Source organism: Desmodus rotundus, chromosome 4 (assembly GCF_022682495.2).
Source record: "Desmodus rotundus isolate HL8 chromosome 4, HLdesRot8A.1, whole genome shotgun sequence".
Taxonomy (NCBI): Eukaryota; Metazoa; Chordata; class Mammalia; order Chiroptera; family Phyllostomidae; genus Desmodus; species Desmodus rotundus.
Genome location: NC_071390.1, coordinates 54727306 through 54753891, shown reverse-complemented (window position 1 = coordinate 54753891; position 26586 = coordinate 54727306). Strand labels below are relative to the sequence as shown.

The following is a 26586-nucleotide window of genomic DNA, read 5'->3' as shown; positions in this document are numbered from 1 at the left end:
GATTTTGCTACACCTTTATTTATCTGTAACAAAAGCACCAGGTCCTATAAATGCAGTGTTACTCTGCTTTCTTTCAATGAGATATCTGCAATCAACCATCATTTATTTTCACGCTTCACTAGTACCCTGATAATTGATGCTCGTAATAGGATTCCTGAAATACTGAAAAAGCCAGAGTGCTTTCTTGAATCATGAAGAAACAGATTAAAATTTATTCAGTAAAGTTGTATTGTTAAGTGTACTTTATTGGGGGCGGGTGTAGCATAGAACAGGGTAAGGAACACAGGCTTCAGTATTAGACCTAGTTTTGAATCTCACAAGGACACTTACTAGCACTGGGACCTCGGGTAAACTATATAATATCTCTCTAAGCTTCAATTTCCTCATATATAAAATAGGGATAATATCTATCTATAGGAGATATTTCCAAGATTAAGTGACATATGGACATATGTAAAATACCAGCACAGTGCCTGGCTCTAAAGAAATCATTCAATTAATAGTAGCTATTATTAATGCTGATGTCTCCTCTCCCATTCTTAGTAAGTCAGAAAGCCATGCATTCATTATATGTATCCAACTCTTTACTTTTTTCTCTGTATCTCTTTATCTACCAGAATATTTTGTTCATATGAATATCACATTCCATAACAGTGACAGAGTATAGAAAGTTTACTGTGGACTCTCAACACTCGATTATTTAAATTTGAAGAAAAAAAGCAACATTTTCAAAAAAGTATTTCTTTATGCCTACCTAGCCTTGGGGAAACAAGGTTTCAAAGTTTCCAAAATGGTTACAAATCACTCAAAGCTCCTAACCTCTTTAGATCTTTTATTATTTTTATTATTGCTATTACATGAGTAAAATATTAGCATATTTTTATAAAAATTCAGTTACTGAAAAAGCTAAACTTCTTGAACCTCTTCTACCCTTTGCCAATTCAAACTGGGTCTTCTCCTAGAAGTACCTACTTTTAGGGGTTTTATATCCATTCTCCCAAAACTATTCCTTTGCATTTATGCATATGTATGAGACTGTGTGTGTGTGATTTTGTGCTTTTAAATACATAGATGTGTGTTGTGTAATTTTGTGCTTTTACATAAACATTTAGTACAAATGTTTGTACTAAAATTGTTTTCTGCTCAAAAATATGTTCTGAAAAATATTCTGTGGTAGTATTTAATTTACTTTAACCTTTTTAAAAATTCTGTATAGTATTTAATATAATGATTTATTACACTTTAACCATTCCTTTCTTGATAGGCATATACAATTTCTCTGTAGTTTTTATTACTAGTAAAACACTGTAATAAACATTATTTTGCATACTTCCCTTTGGACATGTGTAATCGCTAGGTTATAGGCTATATGAATTTTATTTCTGTCTTTTATATTTGATTTGTTTATTTTTGAATATGATTCTAATTTTAAAGTAGATGCAAATGTACAGTGAATAGTATTCCTCCCCCTCTAGTCTTCCCATGTACCTACTTCTCCCCGTCCGTAGGCAGTCATTATTATTCATCTTTCAGAGTATTTTTAGAAACACAGATTCTTATCATTGTACTTTTTATGCAAAATGGGTGGTATTCTATGCATATTGTGCTGTATCTTATTTTATACCCTTAATGATATATGCCACAGACACTTGTATATAACAACATAGGGAAATCCCTAATTCTTTTGACAGAGACACACAGTATTCCAGAGATTGGATGTACCATGATTTATGTAGCCACTTCACAATTGATAGAAATTTGGCTTTTTTCAATGTTTAGCTAGGACATCTACTCTACAATGAATACTATTGTATATATGTCATTTTACATGTATGCAACTATTTTTAGGAGTGCAATTGCTGATCTATTTTTATAGTGAGTTGTTGATTACTTTTTTACATATTTCCAGGAACTCTTCATATATTAGAAAAATATACATAATCTATCATTGTCTATGATATGATTTCCAAATATTTATGTTCACTGTATGTCTTTTGACTTTGCTTCAGATCTTTTTCTTTCTATGTAAAAGTTCTTTTCTTTTTTCTTTTTTTGCTTTGAAAAGTATATGCAATTAAGTATAAATATATACCATAAAACTTTAAAGCATATGTATTGGGTTTCTGATTTAAAATTCCAGCTTTTCAACAGCATCTTTGTATGGTTTGATCTGGATTTTATCATCTTTTGGCTCCTTTTTTTGAAACAATCTCAAATTTATAATAGAAATGTAAAAACAGTACAAAACACTTTTCTAACATTTTGAGAGTAAGTTGCTCACATGATGCCCTTCACCTCCAAATACTATAGCGTATTTCTTATGAATAAATACATAATTATAATACAGTCATAAAATCAGGAAATTACCATTGATATAATACTACCATCCAATTCCAAGACCCCATTCAAATTTTACTGATTGTCCTAATGATTTTTTTAAATTTTATTTTTAAGTTACAGTTTATATGCAATATTATTTTGCATTAGTTTCAGGCATAGGGTTTACACACTCATATACTTTGCAAAGTTACCCCCATTATTTCCAGTATCCACCTGCTACCTGCATAGCTATTGCAGGTAATATAGTAATATCATTGACTATATTCTTTAGGCTGTACGTTACATCACCAAATCTATTTTATAACTGCCAATTTGTATTTTTTAATCCCTTTGCCTTTTTCACCCTGTTCCCCAATACCCTTCCCTCCTGGTCAGTTGGTTCTCTGTATCTATGAGTCTGTTTCAATTTTGTTTGCTTATTTATATTTTATTCTTCAGATTCCACATATAAGTAAAATCATATGGTATTTGTCTTTCTCTGACTGACTTATTTCAATAAGCACATACCCTCTATACTGTCACATATGGTAAGATCTCATTCTTTTTTATGGTTGAGTAATATTCCATTGTATATATGTATCATCATTTTTTTATCCACTCATCTGTTGATGGGCACTTAGGTTGCTCCCTTTGCTGACTATAGTAAATAACACTTCAGTGAACATAGGGGTGCATATATTCTTTCAAATTAGTGTTTTGAGTTTCTTTGGATATGTACACAGATGTGGAATCACTGGGTCATAAGGCATTTCTATTTTTAATTTTTTGAGGAAACTCCAAACTATTTTGTATAATGGTTGCACCAATCTGCATTTCTACCAACAGTGGAATAAGTTTATTGATTTGAGAGAGAGAGAGAGAGAGAGACAGAGAGACAGAGAGAAGAGAGAGAGAAAAAAACTATCACTATGAAAGAGAAACACTATTCAGTTGTCCCCTGTACACACCCTGACCAGGGATTGAAACAAAAACATTTTTGATGTACAGGATGACATTCCAGCCAATGGAACCACAGGGCCAGGGCTCTCATTGTGGTTTTAATTTCTCTGATGATTAGTGATGTTGAGTATCTTTTCATATGTCTATTGGCCATCTATATATCTTCTTTGGAGAAGTTTTTTTTTTGAGTAAAGAAGCATATTTTAATAAGGTTACATTTTCACATTTTTAAATCAGGGCTTCTGAATTCTTAATCCTGTCTTTTCTCTTAGCATTTTCATGGTTTAGGTTTCTTCTCCATTTAAAATGTTAAACCCTTTGTAATTTATCCTGGTGTAAGATATGAGGTATGAATCAATTTTTTTTCCACAAAAAAAACAACTCATTTGCCCCAAGAACATATATTAAATAGCCCATATTTTACCCACCTATTTAAGATACCATGTTATCATATACTAAGTCCTACATGTAATTGATATTAGTTCTGGAATTCCTATTGTATTCCATTAGTCTGTTGGGTGACTTGTGTGCCAGTACCACATTTTTAAAAATTGTTGATGCTTTTAATACATTTAATAACTGGTAGGACTAATCCCCCCTCATTATATTTTTTCAGAATGACCCCAGCTATTTTCTTACAATTTAAACATTAGATCCAGTTTTTCTACATTTAAAAAGAAAAGTATATCTTTGGTAGTTATATAGTTTCATAATGAATTTATATTTTAACAAAAAGATCATTGACACATTTATAGTCTTGAGTTCTGTGAAAGAATATGGTACGCCTATTCATATCTCCAGACGCTCTTTTGTGTTCTTCTAGAGAATTGTAAAGTTTTCTTTGTGAAGATATTGTATATTGTTGTTAATGTATGATTACAATATTCCCAGCTTATTACCTTTTATGTTGCTTTTGTAAATGAAGTTTTTCATTTAAAATATTTTTAGCTGGATTTTGTTTTAATATTAAAAGGCTAGTGATCTCTATTGGTAAACCTTACTTCCTTACTGAATTCTCGTTGGTCTTTCAGTTGGTTTCTCTTAAGTTTCCAGCTGTCAAATCATATATAATCATTTGTAAGCATGATAATTTTGTCATATGTGCTCCATTTTCATGACTGTAGTTCCTTTCTTGTATCTAATTACATTGGCTAGTATCTCCAGTAAAACATTAAATAGCAGTGGTGGTAATAGATATATTATGTTGTCCTTATTTTAATAGAAATATCTCGTGTTTTCCTGTTAAGTTTGATGTTGGCATTGGACTAAAATGGACTGATTTTACCATATTAAGGAAGTATACATCTATTTTTGTATGCTTCTTATCAAAAATGTTTTATTAAATTTGGTCAAAGCCTTGTCAGCATCTACAGAATGATGGCATTCATCTTTACATCTATTGAAACAAGTCAATAAATAAATGGATATCCTAACACTGAAACTTCATTGCATACTGAGAATAAACCTCACTTGGTCATAATGTTTTAGTCTATTGCTTACACCATTGGGTGTTGTTTATAATTCCTTTATTTAGGAATTTTGCATATGTATTCATAAGTGAGTATACTCATATACTTATTTTCTCTGAAACCTTATCAATTTTTATAGAAAGGTTTTATGCACTCTATAAAAAGAATTTGGAAGTACTTCCTTATCTGTGCTCTGGAACAGTTTACATAGCTTTGGGATTTCCTCTGTGGTGCACACGAGTCAGATTGCAAGGGCTCACATGAAGTGCACATCTCTTCCCAACTCCACAGAAAGTAACATAACGCATGCAGCTTGAAATCACTCATAGTGGGAATATTCATGTTGCAGAAATTGGTAAACACTACTGATCAGGGTTTGTGTGTGTGTGTGTGTTTGCTTTGTAGAGACCCAGTTGTTAAACATTTAACAGACCACTATTGAATGATTTTCTCTCCTAATGTTTGAGAAAATTTCCCTGTAAGTCCACCTAGACTTTGTGCTATTGGGGGGTCCTGGTAGGTTTTATGAACTTTATTTTGCCTCTAGAAATCAATCTGTTTCAATTTTCTATCTCTCTGGACTCAGGTTTGGGAAATCACATTTTACTTGAAAATTATCCACTTGATTTAGACTTTCAGATATTTTCACAAGGGTAAATAAAATTAGTTCTCATGATTCTTTTAATTTTCTCTTGTTTCAGTGGCTTTCGAATTTTGTATTTTGCTTTTTCTTTAATTTTCCTTGATTATGTTAGTGACTTAGTTTTTTAAAAAGTTAGCTTTTGGCCCTGGGTAGTATGGCTCAGAGGACTGAGGGCCAGCCTATGAAGCAAGGGGTCACTGGTTCAATTCCCAGTGAGGGCCCATACCTGGTTGCAGGCCAGGTCCCCAGTAGGGGGCACATGAGAGGCAACCACACATTGATATTTCTCTTCCTCTCTTTCTCCCTCCCCCTCTAAAAATAAATAAATAAAATCTTTAAAACATTTTTAGATTATTTATACTTTGTTTTATTATAGTATATCTCATTAATATCTAGTTTTAGCTTTAATAATTCATTTCTTTTGGTCATTTAGCTGGGTATATTTTGAGTCAGATGTTTATCTTTCACATTTTTTCTTTATTAAAAAATTAATATGTATAGTTAAAGCTGTTTTCCACTGAGAATGGCCTTACATCTATTTTACAGGTTTTAATAGGTAAGCGTTTTACCATCATACTTCTCTGGCTATTCCACAGTTTGGGCTTATATGTTATGTTTGACTTGAGATTTAAGAGTATTAGAAAATTTCTGGGTAGCTGAGCTTTCTGCAAGCTAATTTTGTTACTAATTTTTAGTTTTATTACATTGTGACCTGACAGTTTTTGTACTACTTCTATTCCCTGAAATTTATTGAAATTCCATTTGCAGCCCAGTGTATTATTATTGTAGAAGGTTGTGTTTGCCAAGATGATCAGAGCAATATTTCTGGTCTCACATGTTCTCCTAGAACTTTGCCACTCCTCTTCCAATGGTGGGGTATATTTTCCCTTCCCCTAACCCTGGGCAGGACTTTTGTAACTATCTTGACAATAGAATATAGATAAAGTGATGCTGCCTGACTTCTAAGACTTTGGTCATAGTAGATAATATGGCTTTTGCCTGGCTGTTACTCTCTCTAGGGCCTCTTGCCCTTAGATCTCAGCCACTATGCCATCGATGAGGAAGGCCTTGCTAGCTTACGAAGGAGACCACATGGAAAGCAACTGAGGCCCCCCGCTGATAGCCAGCATCAATCACCAGGCATGTGATTTTTCAAAGGATTCTAGCTCCCAGATTTCAAATCTTCTATTGAGTCCTCAGATATTATATAGCAAGATAAGTTATTTCCCTGGCTCTCTTTTGGAATTCCTGACCCACAGAATCTGTGAACATAATAAATGTCTTGTGCTTAGAGACCTCTTGAAGTTAGTCTTACATTTTGAAACTCCACATTTATTTTGGGCTAGAATTAACCTCTTCAATTCCATCCTCCTATCCATCTATATACTTTCTAATTAACAGCAGCACCCTTTCTTTATTTCCAGTTAGTTGCTGGTATGAGGTGTCTTTGTTCCCCTACAGGGAGTAGTATAATATCATTTGTACAATCTCTGCTAACACCTTAAAATGGCTTCCTGACTCAGTCACAGTATGTGTCCTACGAGACTACAGGTGCTGGCCTCTGACAGTATTCTGATTGCATCTCTACTCCTCCTCCAACCCTGCTCTCCCCTGCTAGAGTACTTACCAGGCCACACTGGCCTGCTCGCTCTACTTCATGTATGCCAATATTCTCCTATCTCAAAACCTCCCGCTTGCTCTTTTCTCTGCCTGGATGACTTTTCTCTCAGATATCCTCAGGTTTCCATCTGATATCTCCTTCAAGTTCTTACTCCAATGCTACTTTCTCAGTGGTGCCTTCTCTATCAAGTCTCAAATGATCAACACATACTCCATTTTGTCTTCACCTTAGTACTTATCTGTAATACACTATATGACTTTTATTTTTTATTTTAGTTATCTATCCTTTCAACAGAATGTAAGCTCTTTGAAGACAGAATTTTTGGTTTATTTATCGCCTATCCCTAATGTTTGGAAGAGTCCTGGCACATAGTATGTGCACAGTAGGTATTTTTTAAATTAACTATACAATTCTAGGGGTTCAGAAGAAGAAAAAGAGGTTGTAGAACACATTCATCATGCTATCTTAGTTTCTCCTGTAATTCACAATTTCCCAGATACTCTAGTATTCACTGTCCTGCCTACCCTATTCTGTAAGGGACCTTGGCTCTTTGATTTACAGACTGTGTGAAGTAAGTTCTATAAAGATTCCAAGGAAGTAGATGAAGAAAAAAAATTAGAAATGTAAAGGGAAGCTCTCTCTTGAGAAAAGAAATCTGTGGGAGAAGATTGTTACATAAGCTTCTCTAATCAAAAACAAAGAAAGGAACTGCATCTTATCCTCTTTGACTCTCCTTGATTGGGGAGAAACTGATGAGGTATAGCAAGATACATAAAGGAATATAGAGCTAATCCATAAGAGAGATGACTGTTTTATTGTTCTCACACAGATGTCTGTTCTCACAACACAAGATTTTTTTTTCTTTAGGGGAGGGTGGGAATAGGGGTAAAAGGGCACTTTAAATTGGAATCTCCAGGCAATCTGTGTTTTGGAATTAGTATGGCATTATTTTCCTGGCTCCCCACTCCTTCCTGTCTTTCAGCTGAGAAACACTTGCCTTCGAACAGCACATAGAGTTTGCATTAGCATCCCTGAGGATAGAACTTTGACCTTACAGACTAAGGAAGCTACAAATGGAAAATTCCAAGTTGCTGTACTCTTTTATTTTCATGCTAATGTTTTTGCTTAGAGTATTTAAAGAAACAGATGCACAAGAATACTTCAGAGTCGAGGACTAAGAACTCCTCTGACAACACTGGAGTGTCTTTCCAGGATGGTCTTATATCTACCTATCTGTGCTTGAAGAAATCCAGAGAGGTCAAGGTGAAACCCAGGTTTCATTTTATGAAAAACTTGAACCAGCACTGACATAGAGAACCTTGGATCTGGGTTTTATATCCTCACTGGATTTGGAAGTTGCATAAGTTTCATTTCACTTCCTTCAGGCTACGCTGTTCAGCTCTCAAAGACAGATGAGCTTATCCTTCAGTAAAAGGCCTTGGAGAAAGATGATTTCCCAATCTTCCTTGACAATCCACACCTGAGTTCAACAATGCTCACCCTTTCCTTGGATCCAACCAAAACTGCACCCACTGTATTTTTCAGCCTCTGGCTACTTACTCTGTAATAGGTGTGACAAGAAAAACTTCTCATCTTTTTCTTAAAATAACTTCATCCTGGGTATAAATCCTGAAGTGAAAGACATATAAGAGCATACATTCTACAAAGCCAAACAATCTCAATCTTCTTCTCTTATTATGCAACCAAAAGTTATATTTTACTTTACCATAAGGGTACCTCACACAGGAGTAGCTAATTGTAAACATAGAATCATTATATACAACCTCTACTTTAAGGTTACTTCTCATACACACTCCACTTAGATCATGGCCAGAAATTAAACAAGACCTCCACTTGGTGTGTCCCCAAGTTCTCCTTCACACTCACAGGGAGAGTTCCTCCAGCTTTCTTACCTATACAAATGGTTTCATTCCAGCAGTGGCTTTAGAATGTTTATAATCAAAGATCATAGGAGCAACAACGGGTGGAAATGTGTGAGCAGAGAGATAAGTGATGGAAGGCTTTGTTCTGAAATTGCCTTTCTTTATTGAGCACACTTTTTTTTTTCTCATTTGTGGGTTTATATGAAGTAAGTAGGGGAAAGAGCTCTTGCACATTTGGAAGTAGACCCAGAGAGGAGTAAAGCCCTTTTTTTTTATACCTGAATAAAACGACATAGCACTGGCCACTCCCAAGTGATTTGACAAACCCAGCTTTCTCCTTCCACCTATTAGTTCAATTCAGCTCTCACTTTCATCCAAGGCTACCTCCCCATTCTTCCACCTTCACTCATCGTGCCCTTCTTTGCACTCCTGCCTCCAGCTTGGTCCCTGCTTTCTATGTGGAGACCCTCATTTCTCCATTTAGACTGTAGGATTCCTGAAGGCACAATCCACAGCTTCTTCTGCTTCTCCCACAACCCCAGTGCAGGGTTCGTCTCAAAAAACAAAACAAAACAAAACAAAACATGGCTGGGTGACTGTTTGAAGAAACAGACACAGGCCCCTGCAGTGACCTGGAGCATATGGAATTCTGATTAAGAGAATGAAAAGTCAGAAAGCCCCAAACCACACCCTTTACAAAGTATATACCTCCCACCAAATCCCAGGTTATTGGAAAAGTAACAGCCCTCTCCACCAACCAGCCCCAAACAAAAATTTCATTAGGATGGATAAAGAAGCAGAGCAGTAAATATTAATGGCTGGAAGGGGAAGGCTGGACGAGAGCAGGCTGACTGAGCAGGTGTTCACCTCACTCAATTTCAATCCACTCGCAGCCAACAACATCATTCTTTGGCCTCCTTGAGCTCACCGACAGGCCATTTTTCATGATTTTACCATTTCTGGACAAATGCAAACCTTTTAATTAAATGTAACACATGATTCCAGATGTTTGTTTACTTGTACCGAAAAGGTTGTAAAATCTCTACATTAGGAAAAACCTGTGGCAGGGGTAAAGCTTTCTACAAGACACAGGGAAATGGATGAGTTGGAAAAACTGGGACCGGGAAGTTAATGCTGGGTAGATCTCTCAGCAGAATAATGTAGACAGAAAGTATTGGCTCCAAATACCTCTTCTTTCAGAAACCCAAGATTCAGGAATAAAACACATTGGGCACTTATTAGTTTTTAAAAGAATGTAGTTCATCTTGAGCCAAAGACTAGAAGAGAACAAATTTTTGTGGCTGCTTTGCCTACTTATTGTATGTTTGTTCCTGTTGCCACAAGCTCCACTATATAAATCCCAGAAGTCTTCCATTTAGAAGGTAAGATTATAACTTATTCAGGAGTGGTAGGGGAAAATCTTACAAGGAGGGATGCAAGAGAGGGGGTCCAGGCAGAGACCAGCATTTTCCACACACTAGGCCAGCCTCTTTGCAGCCTTCTGATCTCTGGTACTCTTACCCCTAAATATAATCAGTCTTTAGATTTCTCTGTTCCATTTACTACAGAATGTTGCTCTGTAGCAAATGCAATATTTGCTTCCCTTATTCTCTGTTCCATCAGCCAGCCAGTAACTCCAGGCCTTCATCATCAAATGCTAGACTATTTCAACATTAGCCTAACTGACACTGGGCTCTAAATTTTGGTCTCAAAGGCCAACATCAAAAATACTTTGAAAAACATGGGAGAGAAAGCACTGATGGGCCATTTTCTCTGACGCCCAAGCCAGGGGTAACTTTCAACCAAACCATCAGCAGCCTCTGACAGCATCTCCACAGTGGCCACAAGGGTCCCTCTCCACTGCCCCCACCCCTGCTCCACTGGCAGTATCCTGGCCCCAGCTGTCTTCCCCATCTGTTACTAAGTTGTTTCCTAAATTACCTTTGCTACGAACATGCTCTTGGAGGGCAATGAGGTCTGTAGTCACTTCCTGGTGTCAAGAAAGTAAAAGCTTCTAAAACTGGAACACCCTCCTTTCACTGCCATTCCACAGTGGCCTCCTAGAGTCCAGGCTCTTTCTAATCCTGCCTGCATACTGCTTAAAGATTAATAATCCCATGGCATGGCTTTAAATTAAATCTAGAGGTTCCTGACAGTCTAACTACTGTCATAATACAATATTAACCCGCCCTACATCAGTAAACTTATTTCCTCTAGTCAGTTCTACCTATTCTCACCTCTGCGCTGCTTCTTCATCATGTGCTTTGTTATGGAATGTCCTTTTGCCCTCCAGTTACCCATGCCCCACAGGTTCTTCAAAGCTGAAAGCCAACATCTTCCAGCTAGGCCTATCTAGCCTTTACTGATTCCTATCTTCCCTAAACATCTATAGCACTTACCGAGTGAGGCTACTCTTAATTATATAATACATAATATCTTGTTTCAGTTGGCATTTCTTCAGTTTTGGTATCTCCTCAATCAAACCACAAATTCCTGGAAGGCAGAAACTACGCCCTCTATTTCTGAATTTTCCACAAAACCAGCATATACTTAATACGGTGTGGTTACTAAATACAGGCCTGCTGGAGAAGTCCTTGAATGATGGTGTTCAGAGCAATATCTGTCACTTCAGGAGTTACATTTGACTAATGGAAAGGATAGGAAACAGCCTATGACTCAAACTTCAAGACATTTAGAATCTCCCACCCTGTCAGTCTAAGACCCTCCATTTTTGGGAGACAGAGGGACATGTTTTTAGTATCATTTTTTATTTGCACTGACTGTTGGAGGAAGAGTTATTCTTCTGAAACTCTCATTCTGTTAGGTCTGTTATTGTTGGGTGTGTGGGGTGGGGGTGAGGAGGTTATTCTATTTTTCCCTCCTTGCTTAGCTTCTGAAATAAAAAAAAGCAAAATTCCTACCAACTCTGTGTACGTGAATGCACCATAGTTCTGCCCAAAGAGTTGAAATAAAGCAATCCCAGAGATCGCAAATGAAAGATTATCCTCAGAGAAAAAGGATAGGAAATGGACCCCTATGGATTTCAAGTGCTCAGAGGAGTTTGCTTAAAGTTCTTGGCTAGAGTCCATGCCAGTCTTGGTAATAGTCTAACAGACCCATCCATCTTCAGATTCCACTTGGCTTGCTCTTCCATCACTGCCACCTTCCCAGGCAGCATGCACACATGCACATCTATCTATATATGTGCAGAAGTTTAATCTACACCACCCTCCGTTCCAATCCACCCAGCCTGCTCAGTACAGAGTGAAGCTATTGACCCTGCAAAGCAGCTGGGAGATGAATTTGATGACCCAGACTAGAATTTTTAAACCATTTCAGCAAGGTCTAGAATCAAAGGAAATGACAATTTATTCAGCACTTAGTAAAGTCCTTTTACTTTGGAACAGAATGCACACACTGAAAATAGACTCCCACTGCCACACAGATAAAATAAACCTGTCAACCACTACTGTCAAATCACTAGTCACCTCGATTAAATAAAAGAAACTTCAGCATTTCTTAGCATCTGAGAATTCCACCAAGATTACAAGCCTATAAAAGCATTATGAAGAAAACTAAAGTAATGTGTTCTGTTGAAAATGTCATCAGAGGAAAGCATTTTACATAATTGGAAAATGCTAATAATAGCTCTGCCCAAGGAACCAACAGACCCTTGCCACCCCCACCCCCCAGACACACACACATACACAGCCAGGGCAAAGCCATAACATGAAATCTGAAAGAAGGCGTTACTGGAAAAGGACCAGAACCAAGGTGGGTCTCTCTGGTATGGTCTGAAATGTGTGGGTTCTTGACTTTGTGCAGAAAATATTCACAGCACGAGTCCAGGTGACTTTGAGAGTATGTTTATTAAAGCTGGGGACAGTGAAATAAAGGAAGGGTTTAGGATAGAAGAAGCAACGGGAGAGAGCCTCCCTAGGTGATACTGCTTTGGTCCTCATAAAAACTGTATAGGAAAGATGTGAGCCACGCAGGTCTGTGTGGGCTCCCTGAGAAGTGAGCATTACAGTGACAGAAGTGTGCCAAGATGGAGCTACTTTTTGGTTCACTGGAAAGTCAGAGAAAATGGGTTCAGGTTCAGGGGGTGAGCCCAGAGTGAGCTGCTGCTTCCCATTACTCCCCTGGTTGCAAGTCTTGTGGGGACCTTTAGAGTTTGGGAGAAAAAGAGCAAAATACATGACTGAGAAAAGGAGGGACATGCATGTACTCCAAGGAGAGTGCATACTGACTTCCTTTATCTTGAGGGTTTTTGTTTTCTAAAGGAGAGAATTTTAGGGGAGGTCTCAGGGGAGGACCTCAATAGAATATTCATCAGCTTTCCAGGTGTGCCCTTCACCATGCTGATTCATCAAAATGAGCATATAGAGGGGTCAGGGATATTCCCTGGTCAGTTTCACCTTCGAAGAATGTCACCAAAGAGGGGTCAGGACTGAGGCGGGTCTGCCCTGGCGTGGTCTGGAATGTGTGAACCATTTGCTCCTAAGTGTCCTTGGTTAGGGAAGATAAGACCTTGTGATTTATTACCTGGATATAAATTGCTCGGCCAGTTTGCTCGGCTATCTGTCTCAGTTTCCCCACTCCACTTGCCAAGGAATTTTCCTAGCTTCTTAATGTCCTGTCTCAAAGAGAGCCACTTATTTGGTAGGACCTACAGATGAAACATGTGCCCCATCCCCACGGAGGCCTTTCTTGCCAACTGCCAAAGTAATTTGTAATTTTCTCCCCCCTTCTCTCTTTCTCTCTCGCCCTCTCTCACTCTCTCTCTCTCTTTTTCTCTCCACAGTTTTCAGTACATTTTCCATAGAAAAAGTTGAATCTGTCCTGTTTTTATGAACTTTCAATGAATTCAGTGATTTGTGTTTTGAGGAATCATTTGATGCTTAGCTCCCTTGAAAGACTATAGTGGACACTTGAACAACCAAAGTTTAAACTGCATGGATCAGCTTATGCAAGGATTTTTAAAAATAAATATATACAGTAGTATAAGTATAATATCTCTTCTTTGTGGTTTCCCTAATAACATTTTCTTTTCTCTAGCTTACTTTATTGTAAGAATACAGTATATATACATATAACATGCAAGGTAAGTGTTAATTGGTTATTTATGTTATTGGTAAGGCTTCTAGTCAACAATAGGCTATCAATAGGTAAGTTTTGGGGGAATCAAAAATTACAGGCAGATTTTTGACTGTGCAGGTGGTTGGCACCACTGACCCCCTTAATTACAGTTATTCAAGGATCAACTGTAATCAAAATATTCCAAAGGACAGAAAGCAACAAATAAGCAGAACTGCCTTAGTCATAGAGTCTAACCTCAAGTGAGACCTACACAGCAAAGTCACCCACAACCATCATATTGTTTATTCTATCTTTTTAATTGGTCAGTGAGAACCAAGAGGCAATAGGCAAAAAGATTTCTTGATGCTGAATGATTAAGATAACCTAAATAAATGCATCTATTTTACTAGAGATTTTGCTATTATTCTGTGTAGAATTTCTTTATAATGAACAAACCTACTTAGCTCTCACATTTCCTGTGGGTTGACCTGGCAAGATGATAGAAGTATAAAAAATAGAAAATGTTTTAATAATTGGCTAACAGAGACAGATTGCCTAGAAATCCTATGAGCCCAAAACAAATTGTGATGAACAGTTTCATTATCAAGCAGCCCCATCTCGAGCCCTACCACAATTATTCTGCTTTTTGCCACGAAGTTATTCTGGCCAACATCTCCCCATCCCAAACATCTTTGTCTACATTATAACTTTACATGCATCTATTTAATTTTCCTTTTATTCAATTCACTTCGGCTTATTTAAGTAGTTGAAGCAAAACACTTTTATTTATGGCTTCTGTGAAAATGCATTTTATAATAGTACAAGCTAAAGCTATTTAAAAAATAAAAATAAAAACCTGCCGTTTTTCTTTCAGCCTTTTCCTTCTTTTTTGAATGACACACATTGAGCTGCTTCATGGAGATATACAGAAAAATCAATTGCTAAGCATGAAGTGCAACTCACATTAAGGAAACTGCAAATGATAACTAATTGTGATAAGTTGCTATGTAAATCACTCTGTGACAGTCCCAGTAATCAATTTCCAACACAAACAGACCAAGCCCCTGGTTGGAGAAGAGGATGAGCACCTAACAACTGTGTCAATAAAAATAATGGCAAGATTGCCAAGGATGGGTAAAAGTAGGATGGTTGTCATCTCCAAGCAAGTTTTCATAGCAAATTTCTCTTTCATTTCTTACTTTCTTTCTTTATTTGTTTTAAGTCCAATGCTTGATATGACAAGCTAACTATGACCCATCTTCCAGACTATATAAGCATCAGGAAAAATAATAATAATTTAGAGGTTTTTCACTGCAACTACTTTGCAAAATGTATATGCAAAGAAACTGGAACAGGACCCTCAATGTGGTAGCTGTTGGTGAGGTAGGATTATGGAAAATGTGTGGGATTGTCTACTTTAACCAAGCACCACCAATCATCCTCTCCTAAGGTCTTCTCTGCAACTCAGAGGAAAACCTGAAAACTGCATTTCCCACAGTTCTCTTGATGCATGGCTCTAGGATAGATTGGACCCCCCAAAAAAATGACACTAGAATATGACTTAGAAATCCATAGAGAAGGAAAGGCAGGGCAATGTATGGACAGCCCTAATCTTTAAAGTAGTATCCAAGTGAACCTCTTGAGAATCACTCTTATTGTTGCTGCAGATTAGAAATTCAATAGGAAGATTCCCGGGGGCTCCTGAGATACCCAGAAACTTCAGCAACCTCTTGAGAATTATCAGAGGCTGAGACTGTAGCTGGCAGCTTCCCTGATCTTGGTCCTTCCCTGATTGTGTAAGTCTCCCATTCCTTAAATTAAAACCCTTCATAATTTGGATATATAGTGTGTCTTCTATTTTCCTTGTCTGAATTCAGATTGATACTATAGCCTTATCCTCTTTGGTTTCTCGAACTTTCTCTGTTCCAGAATTAATAGATGTGTAATTAAAAGAAGGGAGGATAGGGGCATAAGAGACAATTATTTTGACAGAAATAGGCAAGGATGCTGTACTTCTCTGCAATCTTAGCACAGGCTATGGAAACACATCCCAGCAGTGGACATTTCCAGGTTGTGCCTCTCCCTGTACTTTCTCTCTTCTTCCCTCCAACATAATGATACAGCTAGTGAGGCATTTTCTTCACATGTTCTGTGTGAAGGACAAGTGTCAGGGGTGGCCTGGGAATCAAGGACAGGGAGTGATTTTTATCCTTGCCTCTGTTGCTGAGTGACTCAGTCTCCCCTTGAAATTCTTGGTGTCTTCCTCTGTTAAATGGGAATAGTATTCTTCTCACTTTATAGTGTTGATATGGTCTGTGCTTTAAGTAGAAATGTCTTCTCCAAAAGACACAGTGGTCTATATAAATGCAAACTCTGCTTCTAACAGCTACCAGATAAAAAGTAGCAGTACCAATATGTGGCATGCAGAGGTTATGTCATATGCATATAATATATGTAAAGACATTTCTCCAACAAACATTTCAACATTCTTCATACTGTGGATACCCACTGAGGATAGAGTACATAGACTGCCACTAGGTAGCAGCTGAGACCACTGACAGAGCCCCATGTCCCCATACCCTGAAGACATGCTCAGACCTACCTAGAGCAGAATTCTCACAGACATTTCTAAGAATCTCAGAAATCTCTCAGCATAACCTACATTATACTGAGAGTTCAGTCCCTTCTTTGACAGTTTCCATTCTAATCAAGCAATTCCATTCATTGCTTCCATTTATCCTGTTCCCTTTCTACTATCAAAACACCAGAGTTTAAAAACTATGACATTAAAATAATTATCACTCAGAAGTTATGCAATGTGGCTAAATGCCATCCTGGCAGTGATCAATAGATATGGCTTCCTCCCATAATACTTGGGTTTTTGAAAGCAGCAGATTTGTGGTCTGAGGTCCACAAGGCTGGCCTTTCCCTTCAGTATGTGCTCACTCTCAAAGGAAGATGGGTCTCTCTTCTTAGATACAATCAAGTGATCTTACAGAGGCATCTAAGTTACTGACTTTCCCCTGGGTTTCTATCGCTCATAATTTACTGAACAAATACTTATTGAACTCTGATTAAGTAGGAAGCCCTGTGCCAGACACTGCAGATTCAGTGGTGAACAAATAGACACAATCTCCTCCACTCCTCCCCAGAGCTTAAAGCTTAAAGCCTACCTAGGAAGACAGTCCTCGAAAAGGTAAACCTGACCTACCATAAATGTGTAGGGTGGGATCAGAGATATTTAAGCTGATAACTGAAGAATGAATAGGAGTCAAAGAAGTGAAAGAGAAGAACAGTTTGAATCTGTACTGCCCCTCAGGGAGCTTGCATTTACAAGTTCAAGATAAACATTTACCTGACCTCTATCATACAAAGCAGTATATAAACAATTTCACTAAGGAAGTAGAAACAAACATTGTAAGGACCTCAAGAGGAGAAAAATCAAAACAGATGAAATCAGAAAAAAATTTCATCCAGGAAGCAGAAAGTAACTGCACAGTGCTACTCTCCCTATGATGTTCAGATTATCTGTAAGTTACAGATAGAAAAATAGAGTCCCCTATATCTTGATCATTATCCTGGGCCCAGGCTTTGCTTGCATTTGAATGTAGAGTCCTTCTTAGGACATGAATCTTGGACCCATCATATTCGACATTGGAAGTTACATAAAGGACAAGTAAAGGGAAAATGGCATGTGTCAAAAAGTAGTAATTTTCACATGAACTACTACCTGCCAGTTTGTGTAGCTGTTGGTGTGTAATGAAAAGGGATAGAGAACTGTATGAATAAAAAATTATTTGCAAATAGAACTTCCCCTTAAGGGTTTATGGGCCAAGTTTCAGACATCATGGAAGATATCACTTGGGAGAGAGTTGATATAATCTGCCTTCACAATGTGAACCTACCTTTCTTTATAAATGTTTGTAAGCTGTTTCCATGAGGGTATTAACAAATGGCACTCAAATAGTTTGCCAATTTATATGATCAGAAATTTAGAATAATTTCTTTAACTTAAATATACACATAAAAGAAAGATGACACTAGGTGGTTTCATTCTGGATGACAAAAATGTATGGCTTTCCCCACTGATCACTGTACAATTCATACCCAGCTGAAATACAGCAATACCTCGGTACTCGTCAGCTTCATAACTCAGCAAACCCTACACTTGCTGTATTTTGACAAGGAAAAAAATGGTTCAGCACTCAGCACTTTATTGGGACTCATCACACTTGATAGAAGTTATATGAGTCATGATGCTGTCTCGAAAGAGAAAAAGCTTCATAGTTCGGTACTCATTGGTTTCAGGACTCATCATGAATTCTGGAACAAATTACAACGAGTACCAAGGTACCACTGTCCATCGGTCTCAATTTTTCCCTACATAGATCAGTCCAATAATAATTCAGCTTTAATGAGCTTATTTACCTCTCTCTTCACTGTTCTCATCATGACCATAGGCCCAAAAATCCTGGCCTGCATTTCATGATGCTGACTTGCTTTTTACACCGTCTGAGTCCTTAGCACTGACCAGGCACCAAGTGTAATAAATATATAGAAATATTTCTAGTAAAATCAAGACATCTGTTGTCAGTTCCCTTTGAATAACATTTTTCCCATTGATATGGGGTTCTGATGTTACCCCAGAGCACCTATTTTCACAGTAACCACCTCAAGCATTTTTCCATATTCTAAATATTATTCAAAATACCTTCGATATAGGGAACCATTCCACACATGGAAAATGTAGCCCAGCTCCCACTTGGAAAAGCCAGTGGAAAGCAAGGTCAAGCACACAGGACCCATTCCCACAGATAGGTTCTCCCATGGGGAATCAGGCCTGCATTGTACCTAGGCTGCTATGAGACTTGCTTTTCCTAAAACTCCCTCACCCTGAATTGAAGCAGCAAATGTTTATTGAGTATCTTTAACTTCCTAAAGTATGTGCTAAACCTCCCAAGTATGGAGTGTAACCAGTTCAACCACTTTCCCCCTTGATCTGTAACATCCTTCTCTTTGATGTAATTAGCAACATTCTTTCCTTTGTTGTCTGTAAAAGGTAATCACCTACAGTGAACCTGTGCGTAGTGAATGAGGACCATCCTTGATGTAATGTGCCCAGAAAAGCAATAAAAGCCTGTCCAGGCAGGGGTTGGGCTCTCTGGCCCTCTCGCCCTCTCTCTCACTTAGAGAGTGGCCATGCCACCCCTTTTTCTCCACAGGATTTATGTAGTCTGTGTGAATTTGTCCACTGCAGCCATAACATACGGATCCCGCGGGCCGGGGTCTGCATCACTTGAAAACTTATTTTTTTAATATCCCATCTCTTCAAGGTTCAGATTTATTATTTTACTGTTACAATGACAGAGGATCTTTGTCTTATTGATGATTAACATTTATCTAATTATATTCTCCTGTTGTGAAGTCTCAATTTCATAGACATAGCAACTTTTACAAGTAGTCATGAGGGCTATGAGACTGTAGTTCCTATGCAGTATATTCAACAGGTCATGTACTGTAAAATTACCTTCATTCCAAAACCAGTAAATAAAAGCATGATGATATAATGCTGGGGTTAATTTGTTATTCTTTCTAGACTAGGCATTATTATTTGCCTAGGGGAATTTAAAAATGTCTCTAAAGAGATACACTCAAAACCTTCATAAGAACATTTAGTGAAGGAGACCTTTTCATGTCTCTCAACATATAACATGTTGGAAGCAATTTTTTTGCCCTGACTTTGAGCAAAATTGATATTCACAAAACTGATACTTAATGAACAGAATTACAATTGCACTCAACATATATTTAAAGGTAGAAAAGTTCTACTGTGTCCAGACATCAAATATGCAACACAAGCCCAAGTCACAAACAACTGGAACTCTGCATTATTCTCTGGATCATTGCCTACAGAAATATGCAGTGTGCCCAGAGCCCATGTGTCTTCTTAGTGGAATAGCTTCACCACTTTCTGGGCATCTCTGTAGCCTTTCCTCCTACCCACCAACCCTGCAGTGCAGCTGGAATGACAAAGCTGAACGGTCCTTATTCAGTGTCTCCCACATGTACAAAGGGAATTTCCTGCTTGGGGAAATGATGTTTAAAGTATAGAAGGCAGCCTGTTCTTATTTCCCCTTGCAAGGTAGCATCACAATGAGAAAGCATGGCTGTAGTCTTTACCAGGATCAAAGGGGGTAAACAGGTTATACTGCATGGCCTCTTCCTTTCCTAACTAATTCTAATAAGTGTGATCATATAGTCCTTGGCCTAAGGACTTAGGGATAAGGAATTTTTGAAATTATATTCCATACATACTCTAGAGATAGAGGAATTCAAGGCTTTAGAAAAACTGGGTAAGCCAAATTAATGTTTCGAGGTTCAGTGAATTCAGGGAAAACTACGCATTGATTTTCTTCAACATTTCCAGGAAAATTGGAATTCCTTTTGGCTGTGAATTAGAGTTCATTCATTTTTAAATTACAGATTTCAACTATTAGACTCCCAAACAATGATACTTTTACAAATGTTAGTGAGTTTTCCAATTTCTCTTCATCCCTTTTGCTGGAGGTAATTATCTACTTAGTAATTTTTAAGTACTCTAATCTCTTTATTGTAGAAAAAACATAAAATTATATTATTCCATGGATTTATTTGCCTTCCCAGTAGACTGCCACTAAATTCTATTTAATATGAGTTAAAATTGCTAGGTTTGACAGGAGTGGTTTTCTCATCAAGGACTTGAAAAGCACTGTGTTCTTTCTAAAGTACCGAGGCAGCAGTCATGAGCCCAGAGCTGTGTGCAGCCAAGGGTCCCTCCCTGTAGCCACCAAGAGCAATAGAAAGCTAAGTTCCTACCTCGGTGACTGGTGAGCTCCCTGGAGGCAGAAGGCAGGGGTGTGTAGTGGCAGTCTGGAGAGGCAGCAGTGCTGTCACTGGAAGCCTGTGTGATAAAAGCAAATGTCAATGTGAAACACCACCAAACGAGAAATACCTTCGTTTACCAAACATGTATCCTCGGGATTTGGGTTTGCAGAAAATACTATTGACTGAGATGCTTCTTAGGGAGCAAGAGTTGCTTGTGTTGAGATAATATACTGAATAGTGTAGGGTAGACTACAAAGCTTTGAGGAGCCTCAGTACAGGTGGAAGGGCTCTGAGAGAGGGGGCTCTTTGTTTATTGTGATGAACTAAAAGAAAAAGGAGGAAAAGAAAGATTGAAGGCAGGAAATAGTGCAGACTTAGATTTCTGTCACATGCCATAATTCCTACAGTTTAAATACTCACTGTGAGTGGATTTCCATGGATGCCAGTAAAGAAGCTGAGCTTTGCCCCTAGGGTAGATGGGAAAAACTGGGCTTTATATGGGCCCAGGGACATGGAGACAAAGAGAAGATGAAGACGTAAGACTCCACAGTATGTAGTGACCATGTGAAAGTATAGAAGCCATTGCAGATCATGCAATGGGGGTTCTGGGTAAGTTTAACAAGAGCACTGAGAAGCCCAAGTGAAACTGCAATAGAAGGGCTATCAACATAACTTTGTTATCCCAAGGCCTATAAGAAAATGATGTAAAATATGTCTACGAAGATGTTTTTTTGTTGCACACAAACAGCTCTTTAACCATCAAACTCTAAATGTGGTATGACTCAGGCTGCTAACTTTCTCTTTGCCTTACTGTAATACATCCATGGGGACTAAGGCAGGAAAGAAGGACCATGGCTGGAAGTCAGTTGTCACTCAAAACTGTTGGCCAGCGTCACATTCAGAGTGTGGCTTCTTATAGCAAAAAGCATCACTACTGCAACCTTTATTGAGACTTCTTAATCAAATGTTACTTTTTGTATATCAAAAAAAAAAAAAAAAAGAACATCTGCTAGGATCAAAATCCTAAGCTTACAACTGTTCTAAGCTTCATGAAAAAGTAAATTTCACTAATGCTGTGTATTTCTTTCTGGAGTAGGAATTACATTCTATGGGATATATTTGCCCTGCTAGGAGCAGGCCTTTTCTCCAAAGAGATTATCTACATTACAGGAATCAAAACTAAGTAGGAGATTAGACCTACTTGCTAGAAAAACTCTTTAAACCCTGTTTCTGACATTTGAGATGTTTGATTAAGCAGCTTTCAGTGGAGACTTATATAAAGAGTTCCGAATGGTGCAAAATCAGAAGCTCTGTCCCTAAGGTAGAGACAGATTTCAGGTAGCATTACTTTACTCCAGCTCCAAGGGAAATATATGGTGTTTAAACTTGATTCAAGGGTATTGGGTCCAGAAAGATAAAAGTTCAGTCACCAAGAAAAATGTTTTATTTTAAAAAGTAGATAAGACTTGCTAGGTACTACATCATTAGACACTTAGGATGCTGCAATGATATGAAAGAGTCAGAAATTAGATTAAAATTCAAATACCAGAGTCACCATGTGTTTCTCCATTTGGCATCCAAGGTCTCCTGTAATCCCTGTGTGATAAATGAGACACAATGACAGTGTTTTAAAAATGGCATCTATTCAACTGCTTGAGGCAGGACATATGGGGTGGGAGAACGGAGACAGTCTTCCTACAGACCTACCACACTTCCTTCATAGGAGGTCATAGCTTCTTTCTCTGCCAATGTTTCTGCTCCACCTCATCACTAAAAAAGCCTAAAGCTCCAATATGAATCTTGCATTGCTGTATTGTGATATTTCTTAGTACTTTTAATCTCAATTTAGGCTGTTGACAATTTAATGACAGCTTTTCCTAAAATTACTGGAAGAAACTACCTTTCAGCAAATACCTCTGACTGGGCAAAACATTAAGAATTTTATAACCAAGAGTAAAATAGCTATTTAGTTTTATTTCCAATTTTAGTCAAAGCAAAAAATTGGTGCAGCTTGAGTTCTGTCTTGCAGTCATCATTCTATGCCTAGCATTTAATTACTTTTCTGCTCAGTGTCCATTTATAAACTCAAGGCATGGAAAGGAATCCAGGGAAGAACAATTTTGCCAACTATGACTTTTGGTGGGACTTCCATGGCTGAATGTTTAGGAAAACCACCACAAATCAAGACATGCTAACTACCATGTCTTTGACTTGGCTTTTAACAAAATGAAGTCTATGCAACCTTTTCAGTAGTGATATACACACTTGGTCTCTGATTATGCTTAGAAGCATGACTTAGAAGGGCATACTTATCACATAAAAGAAATGGACAAGGCAATGTCTTAAATTTGTCTGCTACCTACCCAAGAATAAAGAACTTCCCTTGAAACTGAAGCAATATATACAGAGTATAACAGTTATGAGACAACAGAAATGTAGGTGGAGCTATTTAAATAGTATTTTTTAAAACCTGGATTAAGAAAATATGTCTAAATGAGAACAGAGAAATTGGGGTAAATCTGAATTTTCAGAAATACAAATACTCTCAAATCTTTGAGTCCTTGCCAAACTTCCTAACTACCTATGGCAAGAATTATACACTCACATTTACTTTTTAAATCACTCCTGGTAGAAGATTTTTATAATGCCTGCAATAAAATGTTAGTATCCAAAATACATATGCTCCTCATTAAGTTAAAACAAAAAAAAAATGGAAAAGGAAATGGCAGGCAAGTCAAAGAAGAGAAAACCTGAATAGTCAACAGATAAAAGAGAAGAGGGTCAAATTTGCTAGGACTAAAAGGCAATGAAAATTGAAATGACAATCCCTTTCACCTATCTCAGTGGCAAAATTTTAAATCTCACAAGTGCTATAGAGAATGAGAGGAAACAAAACTCCTATCTTTCATTCCTTGCCTGTGAAAACGTACATTTGTTCAAATACTTTGGAGAGTAATTTAGTAATATGCATAAAATTGAAAATTGGTATACCGATTCCATCTAAAATATATACACTATGGAAAATTTCACTCAGGTCTGAAAAGTAGAACATAAAATGATGTTTACTGCAGCATTATTTATAACAGAACAAATTGGAAAAAATGCAAATGCCTGTCAATGATGAAAAAATAAATAAAATGTTGTATATACATATGATGGAATAATATTTAGTATTTAAAAGCAATGAACCTGATTTATCTATTTCAATTTGAGAAAGTTTGAAAATTTAATACAAAGTGAAAATGTAAGTTACAAAATGATAAATGTAGTATAATATTATTTATGTAAGTATGTAGTACTTTGATCACATGGGTATAGTAAATTTCTAAAAATTATAAAAGTTATACATTAAATATATGAAAATGGTTGAGTCTGCCAGTGGACAGAGTAACAGGATTAGAATTAATGAAAGGGTGGGGAGGGACTTCTATTTTCTATAAGGTTTTTAAATTATTATTTAGAGATGACTTGAAACAAATATGTCAAAATATTAGAAAGTTACAAACATTTAAAAAATTTTCTATATTGTTAGAATTTCTCAAAATTAAACACAAAAATTGAAAAAATAAAAACAAGGTCTCCTCTCTGATCCATACAGTCCTATATTGATATGAACCCATAATTACAGGAGATTTCCCCCAACAATTTTCTAATACTTGCAGAACATGGATCAGGGTCATGTCTGGTTGTTGTTTTTTTGTGGGGGGGGTTTCTGTGATAGAATATCTATTTCTTCTAAAGCTACTGAGTGTGACAATAGAATGGAAAGAGCTAATAAATAATAGTGTATTTGTATCACCTTCACTTCAAGGCTTGAAATTCTCATTCCAGCCTGGAAAGTCCTTCTGTTTAAGATTTGTCAAAGCATGCTGAAAGTTTCTGTACTTTTCTCCCACTCACAATTTCAGAGTTGCTAATGATTTTTTAAACTCACATCAATAATGCTAATAGTCACTAATATACCACACTCTGCAATTTCCATAATGCAGGAAGGAAGGTAGAACTTTGGCAACCTTGCTGGAAAAATTCAATGAAAGTACAGTACATTCTAGAGACCTGTAAAGTGAAACTTTCACTCAGTGGTTACAGAAAACAAATGTCTTCAGATGGGTGTGTAAAATTCAAGCCCCTTCACATTGGGTGGAATCCATGGAAGCCCACATTCCAGTGGATATTTCTGAACATCACGGATGCCCTAAACGAGCATGATACAGACCACAGGAGAAGAGATTTGGCAAGCTTCAAAACAAGAAGGGGTGGCTACAAAGTTGTTTAATAGTCATAAATCTCCTACTATTTTTCACAAAATACCATCTAAGACCACGGCTCCACAACTCATTCCCCATCACTCAGCTCAAGTGGAGCGCTTTGGCACGCTCACCCACCCTTAAATCATATGCCGCATAAAGTGATCCCGAGCCTGGGAAATTTGTCAGCCTCTTTCAAGTAAAAGCAATCTTCACTTTTCATCACAAGCCATTCCCTGAAACTGTGGTATAAAGCTGACTCTTCTAAAAACATTTATTTTCTCTTATAAGGAAAAGCATCACTCATTTTGTTATCAAGTATTTAATAACCACCGACTATATGCCAAGTCCTGTGCTGGGAATACCAAGTAAAGTAAAATAAGTCATATTCTCAACTCATCAAAAAATTATAACCATGATTAATACTGGTTATGAGACACCAAATCATAATATGACCCCCATACTCTGCATTGTCACAGGCCTTTGTCCCTGACCTCTATTATGGCACCTAAACACAGGAAACAGTAATTATGTCCTTGCTTGTTTCTTATTTAAGCAACAAAGAGCTTTCAAGATTAACTATATTAACTTACAAGACTAACTATACTATTAACTCTGGTATCCAACATGTTTCTAGAAATACAGAAAGAAGTCAATGCATAATGCTTGAACGAATAAGACATTTTAGTGTCAAAGACAAAAGAATAGACCATGATCATAATTCAAGAAAAACGTGTAAGCCAAGTTGTCAGAATCAGAGGTAAAGACTCACCAACTTTGAAGAATTAAGTTAGAGGCCAAAGAACCAGTCTGAATGTGGAGTCTTCTGATCTGTTCACAGGTTATAGCACCATGCCTTTCCTCATGAAGCAAGACAGAAAGCCTCCACCACAGATGTACTGTATTGGGAATGAGAGGCAGCGTGGGGGCAGGAATGGCTATGTCTTCTTCAGAGCAAGAAGCCAAAAAACTGGGAGAAAAAAATTAAAAAAAGTATGGTAGCCTGAGGGTGAGTCAGGAACCAAAGAACCAAGAGAGAACCATAAGGGACAAAGGGCAAAGTTTGGGCAATTGATGAGCATTTAGCTGAGTTAGGGAACTGAAGGGGAATTTGGACCAGAAGTCTGGAAATCAGTCAGAGAAGAGGTAGGGTGCAGGGAAGGGTTGTGCCTAAGGCTTCTCTGGAATGAGGGAACCCTTTGCAGGCAATAGCCTGGATCTTCCCATTGTTTCTATCTGATCTAAACAGGGTCCCATTCTGCCAGTACCTGAAATGTCATCAGAACCTGAGTTGTAGTTCAGAAATATTTATGGAAGGGAGGGAGGAAGGCAGGTAGGGAAGAAAAGAACCAGCAATGTAAAAAATGAAGGAAGGGCTATTTTGTGGACCTTGACATAAATAATCAAATCACAAAATGTAAAAGTTTTAAAATACCTTAAAAATCATCTGGAGCAGTAGCTTTCAAAAATATTTTTAGCAGACACTTAATTAACAAGAAAA

General features: G+C 37.4%; 1 protein-coding gene across 1 annotated transcript in view; it reads right to left on the bottom strand.

Annotated features, from left to right (window-relative positions):
• The window catches only part of LRMDA (leucine rich melanocyte differentiation associated), a 736140-nt gene that overhangs the window by 220883 nt on the left and 488671 nt on the right, over window positions 1-26586 (bottom strand). The window contains exon 5 of the mRNA XM_053922690.2: window positions 20830-20914. Within this exon, the coding sequence (XP_053778665.1) occupies window positions 20830-20914 (85 nt within the window). The remainder of the gene's footprint in view (window positions 1-20829; window positions 20915-26586) is intronic.